The following is a 22,558-nucleotide window of genomic DNA, read 5'->3' as shown; positions in this document are numbered from 1 at the left end:
AGATTTAACAGTAGAGGAACAAGAGAAAAAGTATGACCTTGCCTGTTTACAGGAAAGGTCTATACTATTTAACACAAATGCTGGCAGATGCTGAGTCCAAAACACAAATTAATCTTCATTTGTGAAATGTCCACAGCCATTTTTCACTTGGTTTGCTCCCTAAAGCGTTTATAGGGCCATTACTTAGGTTTAGCACATAAAGATTTACTGTCACATAATTGTATATGTGTCTTACAACAGGAATAACAAAAAACACATTATTTTTAACAGGCTACCACCTGAGTGCGAATGTGATGCAATATTAAAGGAATTAATAAAAATAATAAATTCTTTCTAAATGTCTCCGCAGCATAGTAATACTCTTCTTCTAATTTAAGTACATGATACCAAGAAACAAATATGAAATTAATTTACAGGAGATTAGTATGTGCTCTGCTTCCTTATCCAAATAATCATATGAGGAGAGTTTCTCAGTTTAGTCATTCATATACTACTTATTATTCCATCTGGTCATATGGGGTTGGTCTTCTACAATTAAGTGCAACTTGCAAAGTGTATCTATAGAAGCATTCCTTTTTGAAATGCAGACCACCATGCTTTTGTTTGCTTAAAAAGCCATTTCTCTTTCCAAAAAAACTCAAACCTTACCATACCAATGTAAACCACAGAAGATGACAATAGTTCTTTGCATACACCTCAACACTTCTGTTTGCAAAATTCTGACCAGATTACAGCTCATTACATCTGTTTTAAACGCAACATGGTCCCTGTGAAGACTTTTTTTGGTCAAAACATTATCCAGTAGCACAGATGGTTTGTAAGCTTGAGGTTTTTTGTTTGTTTATGAAAGAAGCACTTCATAGAGTGAGGAAAATTTGCTGCATCTGGCTTCAACGTAACATCCAGGATGATTTAGCCTTGTCCACTGAGATCAGCAGTAAATTTCACATGCCTGGTATAGGAAGTTCATCCTTAAAACAACATCAAAGAACCAGCAAGCTTCCTTCTGCCTAGTGAGATTTTTAAAATTACGCTATATTAGGATGGAATTATGAACATTAATGACTAAAAGATAAGCTGTATGTATAGCTAACTGATTTTTCAGCCTGGCTCCTCAGTCTAGATAATATGTTCCAGCTGAAAATGTTCAGTGCTACAGAATTTCCACTGCACACATAATTTTCAAGTGATGCAAGCATTTCTTGTTAATTATTATCCATATAATGAATTAAGAAATATTGTTTATAAGGCATCAAAACTGTTTCATTTCACAATCAGAATAATTCTACTACTTGAAGAGCTACTATTTTCTTTAATGTATTTTTCTCAATATTGTTTCCTGTCTGGGAACTTTCCAGATGTATTTTTACATGGAAATTAATCTATTGTCTTCATTCTTTCCTCATGAAGTCATGTGATGGTTGGTAGAAAGCAGCAAGATGAAGTTCTAAGTATTACATTCATTCAACAGATTCACAGTGCTATACATAATTATACTCTAATGCAATCCATAAATCTCAAAAATCTTGTGGAAGAAACTCTCCTGATAAATTCCTTAAGTTCTGGGCTTTGAGGTCTGTGATCACTTTCCTACAGTTATGAGGGATTTTATCAGTCAAGAATAATATGTGGGTTGCTATAACTATGGCCGATTATGAACACAGTGGTATGCAGTTACCCTAATAACAAAGATTGATATTTGGAAATATATACGTGAATTTTAATGAGCTTTCATATAAATGTGCCTGTGCAACCTCTTCCACATGCTACACAAATTCAGTTAATACTCCATTATACTGCAGTCAACAGGGATCAAAGTACTGTTACCTAAGGAAGCTTAATTTGTTATGCTGTAACTTCAGTTTCCATACATTAGTAGGAAATCATGGACTCCTCACCAGATCCAGAAAACAGTATTATGCTTGATTGTGCAATATTGTCAATAATGTGTTGTTCTGTTTATAACCATCTGAAAACTGGTTCTACCAGTTTTCTCTTATTAATTTTAATTGTTTATTATACAGTAAAACAAATGTAGCTTTATGAAACCATCCACATCGTGGTTATTTCACTGAGGTTTTCTCTGTTTCTTTGCTCATTCTTAAAATAGCATATGCTTAGCAGAGATCTAACCAGCGAGAGGAAACCTTAAGGCTATTAGCTGTTCTTCTCCCAAGACATGTTTCTTATGAATAGTCAAAGTAGTACACTCAGTGTATTTCTATATACTCATGTTGTTTCTGAATTAGCACATTAATACCCCTCCCCAACATGTTTCCCCAAATTCTACACATGCCCTATGTTTATTCCAATCTGTTCTTTAAAGTGGCACAACAAACTCTAAGGAAGAGTGATGAGAAGTTGGCCTCTCTGCTACAGAGGTGCTGTCATGAGCTGTCTGTTGCGTATTACATGGCAAGAAGGATGCTTGTAACTGAATAAACAACATACTGGGAAGGTACAAACAGCCTTTCTGTTTTCTGCTGTGAATTCTGTATTAAGTATCTTACATGCAGAGCGATCTCTACACATACTGGATATTTGTATATTGCTTTTACAGTATTTTTAGAATCTTTTACATAGCAACTCCTCTTACAAGGAATTGGATCTTTGTCAAAGAATTTAGCTCCACTTTGGAGTCAGCGGAGTCTTGTTCTGCACGAATGAAATTATTGCTAGATGAGAAATCCTACTCTTCATTGAACACTTCTGCTGGCTCAAAGACTCTTCTCCTGAGCCAAGTGAGCAGCAGAGTTGTTCAAAGGTTTTGAACAAAAACCATTTTTTTTAGTGAAAAAAAATCCAGAATGAAAATTTTCATGCATATTAGAAGATTTGCACACTAAAAGTAAAATTCAAAATAATAACAGCATTATTAAAAGGGAAGGTAATTCTTATATTTTACAACAAAAATTGAGCTTGGACTCAAGACTTCACACACCTCTGCTGGCATGAAGAGGGGTCCCTGCAGCTGCTGAGGATTACACAAAAAAAAAGGTTCAGAATGAAAACACAGAAACTTTTTCTCACCCTACTTTAACTTTTGGAGTGTGCTGCATTCCCAATACCTACCTCTAGCAAATCTTAAGGCTGACATCTGCATGTTCCCACGGCATGTCTCAGTGAAAAAAATGTGAAGACTCCTAACAGCTTGCACAACAACAACAAGCCTTCATCAATGAGAAGACAATGGTAAAAAAGCCCAAAAAACTGATGACCTTTTGGATACTCTCAGATCCCTCTTCTTCTTGTCATCCATTTTGTTGGGAAACAATTAACAAGTGCATTACATACATTCTGTACATATGACAAATATGTGAAGAACATATTGACCTGATTCCTTTGTACATACAATATCCATCAGCATACTATGTGTGTTTGTTGTAGTTCCTTTTCAATAAATCTCTTAGAACAGCTTATGCAAACTAATCAAAACCCCTCCCGTTCTTTATACATTGTATATACTTAAGAGAAAACGTCTTTTTGTATGCAATATATTTCATATTTACACATTGGTGTTCTTATTTTATGAAGAAATTTGGCAGGTGGGAGCAGGGGAGGGGGAGATTATTTTATACTTATGATCTGATCCTCCAAACCTATCCTTACATGAATGCCTTTGCTTTCAGGAATGTCGATTTTGAAGTGTAGGATATTGAACTTTTAATATATGGCCTGATCTTTTTTCCCCCCATAGAAAACTTGTATTTGCTACCCAAAGCAAAAACCTCTGCTTACCTCAGTGTGGACATTTCCTATTCTGCATATACTTAACTTCCCACCAGTGTGGGAAACAGTGAATGTAATCAAGCACAGAAATTCGAACTCATTATTTGTAAATCAGCATTGTATGCCAGCATTGGCTGTAATTGTGAAGTTATGAAGAAGACTAAGATAAGAAAAACAGGCTTACCCTGAATTACAGAAACAGTTCCATAGACCTTGACCATGGCTCCAAAGCAAGCGATTAAATACGCGGTTAAAGAGACGGTACAGATGTAAATTTTCAATGTCTGGAGCCTTCCAGACACGCTGTAGAACTGCACGAACGCTTGTCTTGACTATATCCAAAACCTAGGAAAGAGTATTCCAAGCAAATCAAAGCAAAGGCATATTGCAAAACCTAAAACCAACTGTTCGCTGATTCACTGATTCACTGCACACACACAAACACACACACACACACAGAGATGACTGCATAGCTATAAATTCCCACAGATGTCTGTTTCATTTCTGTGGATTCATCAGCAAACTTTTATGATACACTTTTTCTGTCAATAACATTTTGCAAAACCAAATCAAAATATTTTATTTTTATTACAGAAGTTCATTTCTACTTTTGTCAGTCTGTTCAATACTAGCTCATTTAAATGACAAAAAGTTTCAAAAGAAACAAAATGGACACAATTACAGGCTAGAAGCAACATAATTAACAACCCAAATATTATATACTTGAAGATTATCTCTTCTTTTCCCCCTCCCTTTTAAAATAACATCTATTTTATAAAGAACTAAAATGTCCTGAAAAAGCTACAAGCTGCTTTTGGTTTAATGTCTGTTTGAATCTCAGTGTTACCCTAGATCAAACCATTTTAGTTTACCTTTCATGAAGGAAACTGTAGTGAAATCAGTAAGTAAGAAAATAACCAGCAAGATACTTAAAATAGCAATGTTTATAGAAATGCAATGGAATTATTATATACGGACTACATTTAAATGCAAGTGTGTAAAGATGTGGGTGAACAAAACGCTAGGCTGCATTCAGTATAGCGCTGAGAGGTTTACCCAGTAAGTCTTAGCTAGTCCGCGCACACACACACTTACAGGCAGTCGCGCATCCAACTCATCAGAGTCTTCTTTGATGCGCCTTTGCACATCCCACTGAACTGGGACGTGGAAGGTGGGATTCACCTTGCCTGCTTTTAAACATCTGTACGTTCTCTTAAGTCAGGCCTCTAGGTTCCCTCCATAACCATTGGAGAGAAACAGGCTCCAGAGTGTCTTGGCTTCTGTCTATTTAGATACTATCAGTACAACTGGGAATAGTTTTGTGACCGAAGTAGTATTTAGGCCCCACACTGGCACTCTGAACAGTGTACAATCTGTCCTAAAAAAAAGTCTATGGTGCATGCAACTTATTAACAAAAAAGTGAACGTGATTTCCTGTAAAGGAGATGCCCTTACTGTCTCTTTCGCAAAACAGCATCTTCCAAAAAACCAGTCAGGCTCAAGTGGGTGGTGAATCGATGGAGGTATTCACTTATTTGGTATAAGATGTTGCAAATTCTAAGATTTAGAAGGTACAATACTTGCCCAGGAAACTTTCAGATGTGCATGACAAGCTGATTCACATGGTTAAACATCTGACTCTCAAAAGGTGAAGGGGATTTAGTAAAACAGTAAAGTATGGAAGCATGGTGTAGAACTTCAATTTTTTGGTCCTGCATAACAAACTGTTGTTTGTAAATAGTCTGATTAGACATGATGAAAGAAACAAAGCATAAATAAACAAAATGCTTGCAACAGCACAATGGAGCTGTGTAGTAAAGAATAATGTTTAGTGGGCAGAAAATCTATAGACGCCTAGTAGTGACAATCTCAATGAAATATGTCATTTACATGTTATTTAAGCTCTATTTTGAAGACCTAGGATTAGTCTGCAGCCATAGGTCTTGCGTTAATTCCATGCACACATGCACCCAATGTGAACACAATGCTGTCCTCTCTGTTGGGCATCTTTACGAATGCAGGTGTCTAACACACTAAAACCACACCTGTGGCCTCTTCCTCCCAAAGAGTGAGATAAAAAGAGTAGTAAATTATAACCTAAGGATGGTGATCTTCTTTAGTGACTACAAGAGCTAAACCCAGGTTTTGGACATTCCCTTAGCAGCGTTAGCCTACTGTCTTAATGCTTCTCAAGCAGCCTTTTCCTTGTGTCTCGCCTGATTAAGGCTTTCCCACACAAATGGCCAGTAGCTGTGATTGTATACATCCATTTGAACCAACTAAGTTCCTAAATTACATAAAGGATCAACCATACGCTTCTTTGCTATTTATCTATTTGATAAAGAGCAATTTATCTCCCTGTGTAAAACAGAACAATTCCACCCCGTATAGATTCTCTCACTAGTCCAAAAGACAGGTACTAAGAACTATGATGCCAATGTGCAGCATTTTCTTTTACTTTAGCACCCGGAGTTAAAGAAAACTAAGGGCTGAACCCTGCATCTTAGAGCAAGCTGCAGACTGCCAGGTACTCTGGAAAAAAACTTTCTTGCTGTTTTTACTGTGTTGATATTGCCAGTACACCAGAGGGGAAAACGTCCCAGTTAATTGTTCTTAATTTGCAAACATGGCCTCAATCATCCATTTAAGAAAAGTGACAAGGCATTACACAAGAGCTGGAACTTCATGAAACCTACATCCCCATTTTTCAAAGTTAATTTCCCTAGTTTGCTTTCATCTTTCTGTTTACTTTAATTTACATCATTTACTTTAACATAACCAATTATCTAGGTGTAACAGAACAAGATGTTATGAAAAAGCATATTCAAAACAAGATGTTCAGACCCTCTGGTAACCATCAAAATACTTTTAAAGAAATTGTGTAAAGTGATGTAACACAAAGCAGTCGCAACTCCTCCCATAGAAAAGTCTCTTTTTCCTAAAAGTCTTGGGAGACTAAATTTCATTTTAGCATGTATCGATTTCATCAGTTTACTCTCAACTCGCTTCTACATGCCTCCCGTACCTCTGCTGTAATGCTGGAATATTAGACACTACGAATATGAGCAGGAGTTTAATTTTTCTACATCATATTGAATAAGTCTTAAGAAAATATACCTGTCAGAGGTGAACATTGTGAAATCTAGTACATTGCCCAGGTATTTTCTTCTCGTGTTCTAGAATTTCCCAGTAAGTATAGAGAAGGAGACAGAGTTTCTGGTTTGTATTTCAGAAAGTTGCAGAAGGAACCTTTGAGACAGATTCCTTACTTGCATAAATATTCTCCACCTTGAGCTCGCTTCTCCTTTACCCACCTCATTGGAATATAAAACATACTTCTTTCAAATCAACAAGAGCTTACACATTTGGCAGTCCTCAGCTGCAATGTCATTGTCAAAGTTAATCCGTTTTTATAAACTACCCTTCTAAGAATAACTACCTGATTGCTTGAAGGGATTGAGGTTAAAAGCAGTTTAAAAAAAAAAAGCAAATCACTTCCAGTGCAAACAAAGATGAAGGGCCCACTAGTGCTTCAGGAATTATAAGTCTCCTAAGTTGTAAAAGATGTCCTCACAACAAAAGCAAAGAAATCCACATTTCTGACTGTGCAGTTTTTGCTAATAATGACCTGGCATATCAACCTGTATCATCCTGACTTTGTACATGTGCCCTTGGTTTTACATGACTGTCAGTCAAATAAAGGACAGAACCACCCTTTATTCTAGGCTTTCTGAAATAACACTTAAAGGAGAAAATTCTGACTAGACTGAAGAGTAAATAAAAAACCCAGACAGACACAGGTAAATTAAGCCAGATGGCCAAAAGGAGCTTACGAAGGGCAACTGAAGAATGTATAGTAAACAGCCTCAGTCCCTCAAAGAGCAGATTTATCACTCTCCCTGTGGCAATTCCTTCCCATAGTTTTGGGAATGACCTATGGGGAATGGTTGAAAGAGACACCTTAACCAGTCCTGTGTGAAAGCCCTGTATCTTAGTTGCAACGATGGGCCCAATCTGGTGACTTCTTCCCACACTTGTGGCATCACAGATTAAAGAAAGTAATTCTAGCAACATGTCTTCCACCAGTTCCAACTGTCGCAAAGATTCCTGCTGAGAAAATGAGATCTCCACTGCAGCAGCAGTGTGAATTTGGGGCCCTGTTATCTATGTATGTATGTGTGTGTCTATCCCTTCCTCCCTCCTAGCAGCTCTTCCTCCATATCACCATTTTCTACAAGCCCCCACTAAGACTCTCTCTGGTTTTGGGCAAAAGGCTACGACTGCCATATGCACACAATAGAAAAGACCTATGTGCATGTATATTGGGATTACAGCATTCTTTCCTGTAATTAAAAAGAAATAAGAGATCATTTTAAGCAAAGGACTATTCAGCAGAACAGCTGTAGATATCAAACAAAAAATGACACTATTTCAGCCAATGAAGTTGGTTGCTCTACTGATTCCTGTCAATGGCACAAGAAATAATTCTGCTAAATTATAGATCTGTGCTGCCATTTGACATGGTTTGAGTACAATTTTGATTAAATTATAGCATCCTACATTTCCAAGTTCTTCTTCAGTTTGTCATGTCTAATTTAGTTTTAGAAAGCTGTGTGGACACATATTCCATTTAATATCTGAACTTAACTTGAATAGACAAATATATTTATTTCTATCATATGACATCACATTAAATGGACATGCTTTCTCTGTCCAGTATGAAAATACAAGCATTTAATGCAATATTCAGTAAAATACAACTTGAAAGACTGAGGATCATACTGCTGATTTTATAAAAAGTCATTTGAAATGAGGATCTGAAATAGTTCTTCCATTCTTCTATAACCATCTACCAACCTTTTCCAATTATGATATTTATCATGTATGCAGCATTTTGATTAAGTTACTTTCTTTCATGGTCTATAAAAATAGATTGTGAAACTGAGACACACAGATTAAATGCCTGGAACTGATAAGCTAATCCACATAATGTGTCAGTGACTGAGGCAGAGAAAGACCCAAAATACTGCTTTAGGGGCACCGAAGTATTAATAATAGATATAATTTCTGCTACATTAAGGAAAATATTACACTGGGAAGATGATTTTGACTGACATATGACATACAGATATGACTGACATACTACCGTATGTCAGGTTTTAAACAGATTAAAAACTCTTTAGATGCCAGGCACAACAGTAGCTCCTAGATAGCAGGTGAGTGAAGACAGAATGATAAACAAATATAATTAGTCCTTTGCAAGACTAAACAAGTTAGTTGAACATGATAACAATGTCAATAATCTTTGCTTGGCAGGTCTCTTTTTTATTCAACATGATCTGTTATAATACTGTGGGTCAAAGAGTCAAATAACCAAGTGCAATATCACTAACTCTAATGGAGTTTTAATATGCCTGGTCTGAAACTACTGACTGGTTTATCCCTATCACTCAAATCTGCTGAATCAATACACCTCTAAGAATGTTTGCTAAAAATTAGGTACATAAGCACTAATCATTTATTTGTTTGCTTTTCTTTCAGAAGACTAATTTTTAAGAAATCCTTTTTAAAGTTATATTCCAGGATAATTATACTTGTCTAAATATGGAGCAACATAATTTCTTGCAATTGAATTAATTCATATATATGAGTATTAATAGCCAGTATTTTAGCATCTCAAGTCACTCCCAGCTACTGCTAAACACCAGTAAAACACTGCTATGTGTCTGCTTCAGATGATCTTCAGAAAATGAAATATGTCACTTACTTTTCGTTGCTTTACAGACTCCAATTCCACCAGCCAATAGGATGCCACTTTTGTTTTATGATACTTCCAATTATCCATAATCTGTAGTCATTGCAAAACACAATATAAAAGAAATACACATAAAACCAGCTGAAATCTGGCATTTCATTCATGAGCATTCCTAATCCTAAAAAGTGTGAGCATCTAAAAGACCTCTGTGAAAAGAACTTTTCTCTAAAAGAACTAGGAAAATATTTGCAAATTTATGTGGTAGAACACTTGCAAAGACGTGCAATCTTTCAGTTTAATCCTACCCTCTTTTCCCCCTGATTCTGACAGTCATACACTACAAAGCAGGTAGAAACTTATCTTGACTGACTCAGCTCGGATTCCTTGAACACAGCAATAAGTTCAATAATGCATAACTGTTAATCTATTTAAATAGTGAGGTTTTTTGCTGCACAAAGGACATTAGACGTACCTTGAAAACATCTTTTTTTATAAATGATCATATACGAACTGCAATACTCTCCTTTTATGATGTCTAGGTACTACCAAAATAGCTCGAGCTGTGATTATACTTTTTTATTTTAATTTTGTTATTTTATCTTTCTATTCTATTCCAGACCTACAACAAGTTATGCTTCACTGACAACTAATATACCATTACTTGTTTCTTTCCATGATGAAAAGCTGTTTCCCATCAGAAACTGCTTAAGGCCAGACAAATTTATAAAAGAATTCTGCAATAAGAAAGTGCATTTATAATCATGCTAACGTTGTATGAGAAAGCACCACTAGATGGAGTGCATACACACACACACACTCCCATACGTACATAAATGCACACACACTCTCGCATGGCAGAAGGAGAAAATTTAATGAAGCATTTTATTTCTGATTCTAAGATGAGAAACTAAATACGCTAGTTATGAATGCGATCTTCCAGAATCGCCCAAATCAACCATCATTACAGGAGAATTCCTTTCCACTGTGACGTAGTTGCACAGATGACTAGAGACATAAACAACATTTTGAAAGCCCACAGAGCAAAGGACATTTCAGACTGGATAATGAATCAGATGAATTTTAACACACCACGGGCTGTGCTTACTACATCAGAATACACGTGTTAATTTGAATTACTAGATCCCTCCATATCTCTACTAGACTGAGAAAAGATCTTCTATCTTCATTTTTTTTCTTTTCCAAGCTGATGTTAGTTTCTTTGCACTAGATATTTAAAAGGGATTTAGATACCATGTATTTTCTGCTTATATATCTGAATATTAGGTATTGCTTTTTAATTGCCCTTTAGATCGGGCATTGTTTCACAAGTCTTTGATACCAAATGATGAGGCTCAGGACAATGTTGGATGTAAGAAAGGGTAAGCTGGCAAACTAAAAGAGCCAAAAAGAGTGTGACTGGTGTTCTTTATGACTAGCAAACTTCCAGTTTGCCTTGCAGCATACCATTCTGAGTTCTCTAGTATGCCTATGCAAGAGCAAGTTAAACATGTCAGGATCTGCACTAACAATATCAGATGAAATATAAACTGTTAATGAATTGTAACATCATTCTTAGCTTACTTAAAAGTTTGAACTTTCTGCACAATGAAAAACTGAATTTTCCTAACCTTCCTGATTGTTTCTCATATATTTTATAAAGACATAGGAATGTTTTCAGTGCTGCTCTTTTAAGGTCAGAAGTATGCAAAGCTCCAAGCTTTTGAAATCTTTTGACTTATCCTGAGCTATGGAAGTTTTAAGGCCACAGGAGCTCATGAATCATAAATTGAGCTTTCTACCTTCCTTCATTTTAGTGGCCTAAACAGCGTTTAGCCTGTAGTTCTTCTTTCTTATTTGTAGATACTTACATCTTCTATAATTAATTCTGATTCTTCATCTGTTTTACCTGGGAACTTCATTCTCATGTCATTGATAATGAGAAGAGTCTCTTTCGTCAAAGCAACTTCTTGCTCTTTTGTTTTCTGTTGCAGCAAAGACTCACTCTAAAAACCAATACGAAGCAGAGGAAAAATTTCAGGCATGTCATTAGATCACATTACAAAGATGCTTCCCTGACAAAAATAAATTTGAACTAGGGTGACATAAAATATATTATTAAAGTGGATAGACATAATATCTAATACATAACTAATATACACACATATGCCTTGTACACTAATGCATCACCGTTACTTATAGTTGTCAAATTCAGGAAAAACAGTTCAAATATAAGTTTGTTGGAAACTGAATAAACAAGTATATATTCGATATTTACGATGCCCACCATTTAAAATATATATTTGAAATACAGATAATAGACTTCAAATTTAAATTCAGTGTAATGAAAAGAAATTATTAGTCATAAAAACCTTCAGTTCTTCAGTTCAACAATGTAACAGAAACTGCCAATTATATGTCTTTGTGCCAAGAATTCAGGAAGCACTAAAAAGTAAGGACACTTTGCTCCTCCTCTGGTCAGTGGGGGTTCTGACAGTGGCTTCGATTGTCCAGGATTTTGTTTAAAATATCAGTGCTTTTTATACCAACACCAACTTGAACCCCTACAGTGCCTGTGTAAGACCGTCTCTGGAGGGGTTTGGGGTTTTCTTTAAATCTTGGACACTAGTTAGAAGTATTTCTGATCCTCTTTCTTTACTTTTGCATACTTTTGCATTTGCAAGATTAAGTGGGCTTAAGTTTATGTTTTTTCAAGAGTGAAATGCAAAATTTTTAGGCATTTCTAAATCTTTGTAATTTGTAGGAACTACAATACCTACTTAAGGATATTTTTGCTTAAGTAAGTGATAAATATTTTCAAGCGTAACAAAATATTTTGCTATATGATATATAATAATGTGGCTGAAATAAGATAGCAAACATTTCCAAATCCATTTTTGTTTTTAACTGCCATAATAATGTGTCTGTAATTCCCAACTGTAAATGGCTTATTCTAAACTTAGTTTCCATACCTTTAGTACATTTGGATCTCAGCAGCCTCCAAAACTGGCAATATACTGCTCTTTTCTTGCCCAAAGGATAGATAAACTAATACTTTATCACGCATAAATGGTTTCTTCTTAGTAAGTTACAGTTTATCAATTTTAATTTTATTGTATCAGTAATATATAGTATATTATTCTTAGTTGCAAAAATAATTATGAACAGAGTTCCATTCACAATACAGTACTAAATTATGTAGTTCTTATCCATTCTGTAAGTAATTTTATTCACATTATTTTAAGAAGCATGACCTAAGCTCTATCACCCAACATAATTGTTCTGCGTATCAAGATCATTTCTGTGGTGGAGCTTTCTCAATGAAAAAGAGTATGGCTTCTTACTAATGTTAGTTTAAGTGAGTAGCCCATTTTTAATGTCAGACGGGAAGAGACTGTTTTTAATCTTTCAGTGATTTGTATTTGATATAGAGTTAATGTGAATAGAAAGATCTATATTAGCCCTGTCTCATTAAACTCTCAGAGTACATCTTGATGATAAAAGGGTACTTTTAAAACTTGAGATAGCTAATGTGATAAAAAAATACCTTTAACACGTTGTGGTGAAGACACAATCTTAATGTCTTTCCAATTCTATTAGCTGACTTTAAAGATGGAAAACCATGTTAAGGAGTATTTCACAAGATATCAGCACACAATTTTAAAAGGATCCTTTTTCATCATTTAGACAAAGCCTCACAGGCAAAACAGACAAAGAGCATTCTATCGGATAAAAATGATGATTAGAGATAGTAAATACTATGAAGCAAGTTAATTAGCATTACAAAAGGATTTCTCACAATCAAAGCTCACCACAATAAAGAAAGGCTGCAAATATGGGTTAAAAATGCCAATTTGTTTTGCCCCATCTCCAGATGAATTATTTGAGCGATGAAATATACAGGTCAGGCACGAAAGCATGAATGGAAATGCACTGGCACCGACACCCAGTACAATATTGAATGAGGTTGGGGACCGATCCCAGCAAATGCTGCCTAGGGATAAGTGGATATGTGGTCCACCATGCAAACACAAAAGAAGAAATGCCTGGGTTGTGAAGGAGATACCAAAGAGGATGACAGTCTCGTTACAAAAGGAAAAAGCGTGTGATTCAGAAGTACACTGTGAAATTACAACTAACCACACAAATTCTAAACAGCTAAAAGTGCTTAATCTATTTATTCTATTAATTATTTAGTTAGACCACCTCAGTCTAAATGCTTGTCTGTCTCAGGAACAGGCTTCAAAATGAAAGAAGTTTTACCTTCACTTTCAAAAAAAAAAAGATGGCTTCTGAGACAGTTATTGCAGTGGCAAATCCTAAAGATGACAAGAACTATCTATGAATTTTAAATTGTTCACTTTGGAAGTAGAGCTCTACTGCAGTGGTATAACATATGCAAATATAGGTAACTAGGTTGAAAATTAATTACACCTTCTTCTACAATGGACACCCATACAAAGTCTTACTAATGTTTTATTCTGGTACAATGTATTTACCCTTGGAGTATACATTGTTTTTTAAATATTGATGTATTTTTGTCACTGTAAAGATTTTGAAGGCAGGTACATCCTTATTTCAGAACCAGCGGTCCCCAAACAAATCACAGAAACTTTTTGGGAGAGGTAAAAATTCTTTCTATCTTCAAAAAACTATTTAGGAGAACAGGTTTCCCAGTCACAAAAACTCTAAGTTTTCCATTCTCACAAAATGTGACATTTGTATTGCTGCACCAGAAACACTGAAACATCACAGCTAGCGCTCCCTGGAAGTCATAGGCAGGTCTAGAGATCTTATATTCGTGAGCTTCTGTCAAAGTAGCATTGACTATAGTACCTCAGGTTTTCTGACATTGTAAAAATTAGTAATGTATTTATTGAGTTTTAGAGAAACGGAACGCATTTTGAGTGCAACTGCTGTGCTAACTCACCCCCGAAGAGTTCATAGCTCCCAAGCTGGGTGTCTGAGAGACTCTGGCCGAAGATGGGCTGCGATTTAAAGAATGAGACCTATTCATTGAGGACGCACGCTGGATTTGCAGAGATGCTTTGGCTGAAAAGGGACGTTGCTCAGCTGCTTGTGACTGCATAGTCGATATTGAACGAGGGCAGCTTACAGAACGCCTTATTGGACCTGTGGATGATGTGGGGGATGAATATGATGGAGATTTTATATTTTTAATCGAAGGTTTCCAGTTCATTCTACCTGCAGACAAATTAAATGAATGATGCAATTACTTATTATTCTTCTAACACCCATTTTTCAGTCTTTGTAACTAACAACATATATCGACCAACATGCGTGCACACGTGTTGTACTATAATGTATGTTGACTAACAACTATATATGTAGCAGTCAGTCATGTCGGATCCTCTAAGAATACATACTTTACATACTCTATAAGAACATTTATTTCTTCCTCATAGTCAGCTTTAATCAGGTAGACTCCAGTCCTCTATAACACGCATCAGATTTATGACACAGTGCGTATGCCCTATAGGTCAAAAAGTACGTGCTACTATGTGTGGCTTCCTGACTGTAAGAATATGGAAGCAGGAGAGAAAATTTGGTTGATGGATCCCATATTTGCAGATCCGGTCTCCCTCATCTGCTCCTGCATAGCTGTACAGTTTTTTAACTCAGTCTTCTGCTAAATAAAGGATGCTGCTATGAAAAATAAAATTTTAGAAGCAGCATTATATGTGTGCAATTACATGATGAAATTCTTTGAGACAATACACCACTAAAACAAAAAATAACATGCTATATCTACCATGTTCAACAGAACACGCTCACACTAATGCTCTGCAGCAAGCAAGAAAACAATCACAAAAAAAATCTGCGCAGGGATCTCATCTGGAATATATTACCTTCTGTATGTCTCCAGATACATTTCTTTATCCTTTCTATATTCCAGGAAATTCAAGCTTAATAAGACTACCTTTTACAGGGAAAAAAATAATGATCTGCTCAGAAAAAAAATCTAAAAGCAAAGAGGAACATTCACGCCGTTTCCAAGTGTAGCCCAGGTGTATTTTTCTCTTTAGCATTCTTGGCAAAAGAATATTCAATTTTTCCTTTTTTTAAAATGCATTTTTGTTAATTTAGAAAAGATCTTAAAGAAGATGAAACAAGCAAACCAGCGTTTAACCTGGAGTTACAAATGTTGATACATTCTAAAATACCAAAGCATTTTATATAACTCATCGCGAATGCCAGATTTACTTGGAAAAGTGATCATTTAACTTACCCGATCGTTCCAAAGATTTGTATTTGTTTTCTTCAAGATCGTATGAAACTTTTTTCTCTTTTCTTTCATTGTGATCTTCCTTTTCAGTTTCTTCTGCCGATTCTGACACACTGCTACCGCTATCACAGCTACTATCACTATTGTAGTTCTTAAGTTTTCTTAAGGGCTGTGCACTTTCTGGCATTGAAAACAAGGGCTAGGAAAAAAAAAAAAACAAACCAAAGAAAAAACACCCAAGAAATTAAATTCCTTCATAATCCCAAAAGAACACTTTACTATCACACTAGGTCCCTGATTCAGGCAGGTTCATTTGTACGTATTTAAACCCTCCTAAATTAGATTGGAAGTTTGTCCTTAATTTTAAAATAAACGTTTAAATATTTCATTAAGTTCACTACGCAGTAATCCTAATCTTTCTCACATGAAGAGCAGCATAACATAGTAAGGGGAAGAAAAAATCATTTTATTTCAAGGATGACTTACACTACCAGACATATTGAATTATAGTTTGAAATCATAAATCAAGTGATACAGAATACCATTTACAATCAGTTTCAATCCCTCACCAATATTTGCAATAACTGAAGCTATAGTTTAACAATGATCAACGTGAAGTAAAGAAATACATCAGGGAGCTTTGGCTGGTACACTTCTGAAAGAGAATGTGATTAATCCACATCCTGCAGAAAGCAGAAACTGGAAGAATATAGCAAGCTATGCTAGGTGTATTTGGTGTCCCATACGCACGTGGGATTCAGTGTCATTAGGTGATCAGTCTTGTGCTATTACCAAGGATACTGCAAGACAAAAAGCAAAAAGTAGGAGACAGAGAAACTGATGCAAAAACATAAACTACAAATGAAAATTTTTCTTCTTCCATCTACCATCAGGCAGACAAGAAAAATGCAATATCCTCCATTATATCTATCATCCTAAGAAGGCTCATGTGGTCATTTTTTTTTCCTACACATTTTCATTCTTTCCAGTAACTACTTATAAGAAGCTATGGTGATGGCCTCATCTTCCTAGCCATCTAATGGACTGCAATTAAAACTCAGATTTAAAAAAATTAATGTCATAATTTCTGAACATATTTTGGGTCAGAGTGAAATAGAAGAACTCTCAGGATGAATTTAAATTGCCCTATTATCTTAGCAGAATGTAATGCACCAAGATTTATTGTGAAGGGCAACAAAACAAAGCACCAAAGATACTGTTCCTACAAGATACACTTTATAACTAAACATATTCTACCTAAACTTATATTCCAGCCAAGGAAGGAAAGAGATTTCTGCCACTAACTTAAAAGCAACAGTATGTTTATGCAATCCCAAGCTGTTAGACCAGATAAGGAAGAGTTGAAGAAGTGTATTCCATTGAGAAGAGCCCTGGCAATTGTTCAGATTACACAAAGAATATTTTGATATCTATCTACCTGCCAAAAGGACAAATTAAGGTGCCTCAACACTTACTGCTTTCTCAGAAATAGCTGTCCCAATCATTAAATGCTGTGTATCATGGAGATATATTGATCAGACATTCCTGATGAGTTATATAAGGTATAATAAACATTTTCAATGAAAACTCACAAGGGCTTTAAGGTAAATCTCATTCCCACTTATCATATGCATGTTCCTCACACATTCCACACTAAGAACATTCCGACCAAGACTTCACATCAATTAACGAAGAGGAATAAAAAGAAAGGTCAAAGAAATTACAAAAAGCAGTAATGACAAATAACAGCTAGATCTGGGTTTAAACTGACCTCTTAAAATAAGAGATATTTGATTGCTTAGCAATTCTAATCACCTATATTTTCCCCTTATGCTAACCTCATTTTTCATTGATTAAATTCATCTGATTTTACAGCAGAAAAATAAAAATAAAAGTAATTGCTCATTTCCTCTAAAATATCTGTTTTTATTTCCTTAGTTCTTTTTCCTGCACAAACAGGTGCAATGTAATAAACATGAGTAAACCTTACAGTGTGTAAGGATAAGGTGCCCTCTAGAGGCTACAAATAAACTAGACATTTCCAGAATGTATTTTTCAATCTAAGTAGAATTCAGTAATATTTTAATTGCAGGCAAAAATGCCTTCGTTCTGGGAAATTCTTGACTTGTTTTCTACACTGAGCTCCTAATCACGTTCAAATAAAAATAAGGCTAGCAAATATGGAACAGTTGTTACATGCAAAGCTTCTTTATATTCACACACCCCTTTATCCCTCAGATATATGTATGTACGTATATGTGTATATATATGTTTCTATGTATAGAGGAGGATGAGGAGGAAAACACCTCTCTCTCCTAACTATTCCAGCTGTTCTGTATAGAGTTTTCCGAGTCCTGATTGTTCCTTTTTCCAAGGAAGAGAGTGTGCCTGAGGCAGAGCATTTGACTTCCTAAGGGTAGCTTCTGTCAGCAGGCCAGCCACTGACTTTTAAGGGAGGACAGGACTTTATGACCTTCTGAAGGAACCTTTCATGTTGGGTAACATGACGTGAAAAGTACTGTTCCTCCAGGTTTGTTTTGTCCATCAGATCTTGCATGTGTAACTTTTTTGATACGCTAATGGATCTTTATTTGTAGGATTTTATGATTACAAGAAGATGAGTTTTACAGCCTTCCCTTTTGATTTCATCAATTTTATGGCAAAAAAAAAGTGGGAATTTGGGTGATACGCAATTTTTTTCTTTCTCCTGTAAGTGCAAACAATATTGTATTGGTAGAGCAGCTTGGCAGCTACAGAATCCATTTGCCTGCTATAAAAGAAGACCATGTCATATAGCCTCCCTCATAAATAGATCAAACTTCATCTTAAAACTAATTGAGAGGTTTCTCAATTTGGGCGCAGCACCCTATTAAATGTTTATGGCCTCCAGCTTGGGAATGGCTTGTGTGCAACCAGTGTAGAGATAGTATAGATCAAGCCTGTGTGCATACAGTCAACCAGACAGATGCTCTCTGGGGGCTGCTGGGAAAAGACAGGCTTCTGGAAAAGGGAAAAACGTGACCGAGATGTTGAACTGGGATTCAGCTGGACCCTATGTTAAAGAACTGAAAACAAAACCTCAAGGAAAAGAATCCCTGAAGACTGTGGGTTGAGTGTGTTGCCAGGGTGGACAGGGTGGACTGCATTTTTTTTTTTTCCTCTCTTCTTTAAATGAATCCACCACTGTTAAAGCACTAGAGCTCACAAAATCCCCGTACTTGTAATGAGGTTCCTGCAAATCTATCTTAATACCAGATTGGGTATGCAGATTCTCTTTTCCAGTATGCACGCCTGTAATAAGATGTAGCTCTTTGGATTCTTGCACATATATAAAGTACCCCTGCAAGCTCAGGACAATTGTCAGCATTCATTTTGTACAGAAATTCCCAGACTTGTTCACCATGTTCTCAGAAACATAAAATGCTGTAAAAAAAATTTACGGGCATTCATAAACAAATCCATCAGAGCTCAGGAACATAAATGTAGGCTCTTCTAAGCAGACTTGACCTAAAATGTTTGCAGGATATAAGAAAAATACTTACTTTAGCCAAGCCCAAACTATTTATCTTTACTGGCTTACAGGGATATGTAGTGTATTTAAAGCAAAGACTTGCATGAACTATGCACACAACCAGAAAGCATTAAACTAAAAATAATATACATTCACTTTAAAAGCAGATTTTTGATACGAAACAGGCTCCAAGATATACTGTACAATCCTTTCAGCAAGTAAGCAAGCTACAGATACATCACAATCATAATTAATCCTTCGAGCTTCCATAGTGCCTCTTATCCCATGATCTCAAAATTCCTTAGTGGCACTAATCAATTAAAGATGAAAGCATTCTTTTGAGATAGGCTATGGATATAAAAATCATTTCACACACTGAAATCAAGCAATCTTGTACAACAGTTGTTGCTATGCACGACAATTCTTCAAAATAGCTTAGAGAAGAAAAGAAGGTTCTCGTATCCAGTTAAAATTTCAATGGGATTTAGTTGGACAAATGTCCAACCAAGTTTTTCATACTTCAAAAAAAACCAGGCTAATGGCAGTCTGAGGAAGAAAACTTCCACTAGGGTCAGCTAACTAAATTCCCCACTTAAAATTCTCAGATTACTTCTCTACAGAGTGAAATAAAAAAACTGGTATCTAAAAGTCAAATACCTTAGGTCCTCGCTGCCTGGTGCATTTTCCCATTAGTTTTTCATCATCTATTTCACACTGCTCCAGAAGATCCAAAATGTCCTCCTCCTAGAAATGGGAATTTCACTACAATTAATTCAAAGCAGGACATATCCTATTCTTCCAAAGTTCAAGCACCAACTGGTAGGAATTTGCAATTACTTTGATTACTAATTCCTGACATAAGACTATGAATCCCTCCACAGGAGGATATAAAAGTATTTCTTCTGATGCATGCATCTCTGCTTGCAAACAACATGAAATTGAAAGTTAAAATCAAGTCTTAACATTTATTAAAGATAAAAGTCTGAAGAAAGGGTTAAACAAAGATTCCTGTAAAACTGCTGGATGATGCCAACTACAAAGATGGGAAACTATTTCTCAGCTTTCAAATTAAATCACATTAGTTGGTTATTTTAAACGTAGCCATTCTCCTACTGTTTATCTCTGACTACAAAAGTAGGCAATCAGGCAGAGTTTTTGGATGCCTTAAACTAGTGGAGCTGGTTTTATGATATCTCTCATTCCAGTCCATACAAGTGGATGAATAGGCTGGGGTCATTACTGGAGGAAGAAGGAGGCAATTACCAGCTCAAAAGCAGTTTCTGCCAACCTCTGGTTTGGCCAGGGGTAAGGCTGAGGATCAGGGAAATGGTAAAGTAGCTTAAAGCCATCTAGCCTGTCTCCACCCTGGGTCCACTGCAGTTCATCCAGATTCAAGGATCTGGCCCACAAGCTGCACAAAGAATAATAATAAAATGATGGAAACATTATCAAATGCTATTTATTAGCCATCATACATGATTATCGTGAAACTAATCCACAAGGTCATGAATTCCAAGATAAATAACTCCTAAAGCCAATACTTCTTGTGCTTCAATACCTTCATTCTTTTTAAAGGGTTATTCATTTCCCGCTGAAGTGAAGCTGCTCTTCCAGCAAGAAACGTCTGAAAAGCAGTGGCTAACAAACTCTCATACTTTTCAAGTAATGTCTTATCATCAGGAGGGTAAATTCGCCTAAAACAGGGGAAAAAAAAAATGAGTTTAAGATAGAAGCTGAGCTACTTACCACAGTAGGAACAAAAGTAATGCAGCTAATTCACAGTCTCTTCTATAATGCATATGCATCCCATCTATAATAATTATATAATATAATATCATAAAACATATACTGTGAACATTGTTCTCTAAATCTAATTTTAACTCAGTGAACACATTCATGTCTAAACCAGCAATTAGCCAGTCAAAAGAAATACCATGCAGGTCATCCTAGAGATATACCAAAATTCAGTTTTGCAGTACTCTGAAATTTCAGTGGGTGTGAATGATGCACACAGGTGTGAATGATTCATGAAATATTAACAAAATATTGCATGTAAAATTCAGAGCCACAAAATAACTTGCATTAGCAATAAAAGGACACAAAACAGTGAAAATCTGAAGAACTGCTTCGAGTTAATGGGCATGATGTAAATTGAAGATTGAATATGTACTGCACTTGAATGCTAAATCCTCCAAAATAACAAACAGGAAGAAATAGATACTACAAGAAAAAAAATTTTCTGGTACATGGATGTACAGGGCGACTCTGATTTTTCCGTTAGAGCAGCCATGGCATTATTCTCTAAAACCACAGGTAAGGAGATTACGACAATATGAGAAGCAGGACTTGGTGATTTACTCATGCTCATCAAGCAACAACGGGCTTTGAAGAAAACCACTGCAATCCATTTGTCATGAATGCCTGAAACACAGCCAGAAATGATGAAGGTGGAAGACTAATTTCTAATGTATTGTAAGGAGTAATCCATAAGTTAATTCTGCCTGCACTGTGCAAAGCATAGGTACCATTTATATATTGACTGGCATTATGTGACTTTTATGTTTTTGTGGATCTTTTGTGAACTTTTTACGAGGTTCTTCCTCCTTCTTCCTTTTCAGTCTCTTCCTCCTTGAAAAGGTATCTTTCACGATGATTTTGTTGCAATGAAAAAAGGATGGTTATGATCCCATTAGACTCAGGGCATTTCTACAGCAAACTGAAGATGGTTCCAGTTTGCATAAAATACCTGTAGGAGCTCTAATCTAGTTGCAGTCAACACTTTTTAATGGTGTTGATTCTACTGCTGAAAAAGTGCCACAGAACAATACTTTTAAAGAAAGGATATTCATTTTAATATATGTAGCAATACACTGCAGCTAAAGGCCATTTCAAAGTCATATACACCCTTTTCAGTTCCTCATGAATTCACAAATGCTTGAAAGCATGGCTCCTACTTCGACCACCCCAGGACTCCTACTGGAATCAGTGGGCTAGTTGTGCCTGCGGACAGACACTTGACTAAGCCAGCTGCTGAACCTGACATCCATAGATTAAATCAAAGCCTGCTGAGGATGACTGAGGTTTCTCTGGATTTTTGTTCAGAAAGCAGTATTAATCCATGCAACAATACTAGCACCCAAAATTTCCATGACTCTATGGCAATGCCTGACAGAAGCTAGTCCTGCTCTGCAGGCGAACATCACAAGGAGAAAATACTGCATAATGCTCAGACAAAATTTCTCTGCATCTCTAGCCAAGATTTCTTTCCTTCTCAGGCTCTGATGATTCTTGTGCCTTTTGCAAACACATGGTAATAAGA

At 36.0% G+C, this 22,558-nt stretch overlaps 1 protein-coding gene across 5 annotated transcripts in view; it reads right to left on the bottom strand.

The window, feature by feature from the left end:
• Positions 1-22,558, bottom strand: part of TTLL7 (tubulin tyrosine ligase like 7) — a 70,984-nt gene that overhangs the window by 5,623 nt on the left and 42,803 nt on the right. For 4 of the 5 annotated variants that reach the window (XR_657335.2, XM_019470698.1, XM_019470707.1 and 1 more), the window contains 7 exons: positions 20,798-20,933; positions 19,897-19,983; positions 15,732-15,927; positions 14,412-14,686; positions 11,353-11,487; positions 9,497-9,577; positions 3,914-4,074 (listed from right to left, as the gene is read on the bottom strand). Coding sequence is in view for 4 of the 5 variants with exons in the window: in XM_019470698.1 (XP_019326243.1) it covers positions 3,914-4,074; positions 9,497-9,577; positions 11,353-11,487; positions 14,412-14,686; positions 15,732-15,927; positions 19,897-19,983; positions 20,798-20,933 (1,071 nt within the window). In the remaining variant the exon portion in view is untranslated. The remainder of the gene's footprint in view (positions 1-3,913; positions 4,075-9,496; positions 9,578-11,352; positions 11,488-14,411; positions 14,687-15,731; positions 15,928-19,896; positions 19,984-20,797; positions 20,934-22,558) is intronic. The other variant, XM_009274181.2, reaches the window with a different exon arrangement.

The sequence above is a fragment of the Aptenodytes forsteri genome, unplaced genomic scaffold (genome assembly GCF_000699145.1).
Source record: "Aptenodytes forsteri isolate BGI_AS27 unplaced genomic scaffold, ASM69914v1 Scaffold59, whole genome shotgun sequence".
Taxonomy (NCBI): Eukaryota; Metazoa; Chordata; class Aves; order Sphenisciformes; family Spheniscidae; genus Aptenodytes; species Aptenodytes forsteri.
This window is presented reverse-complemented; position numbering and strand designations above follow the sequence as displayed.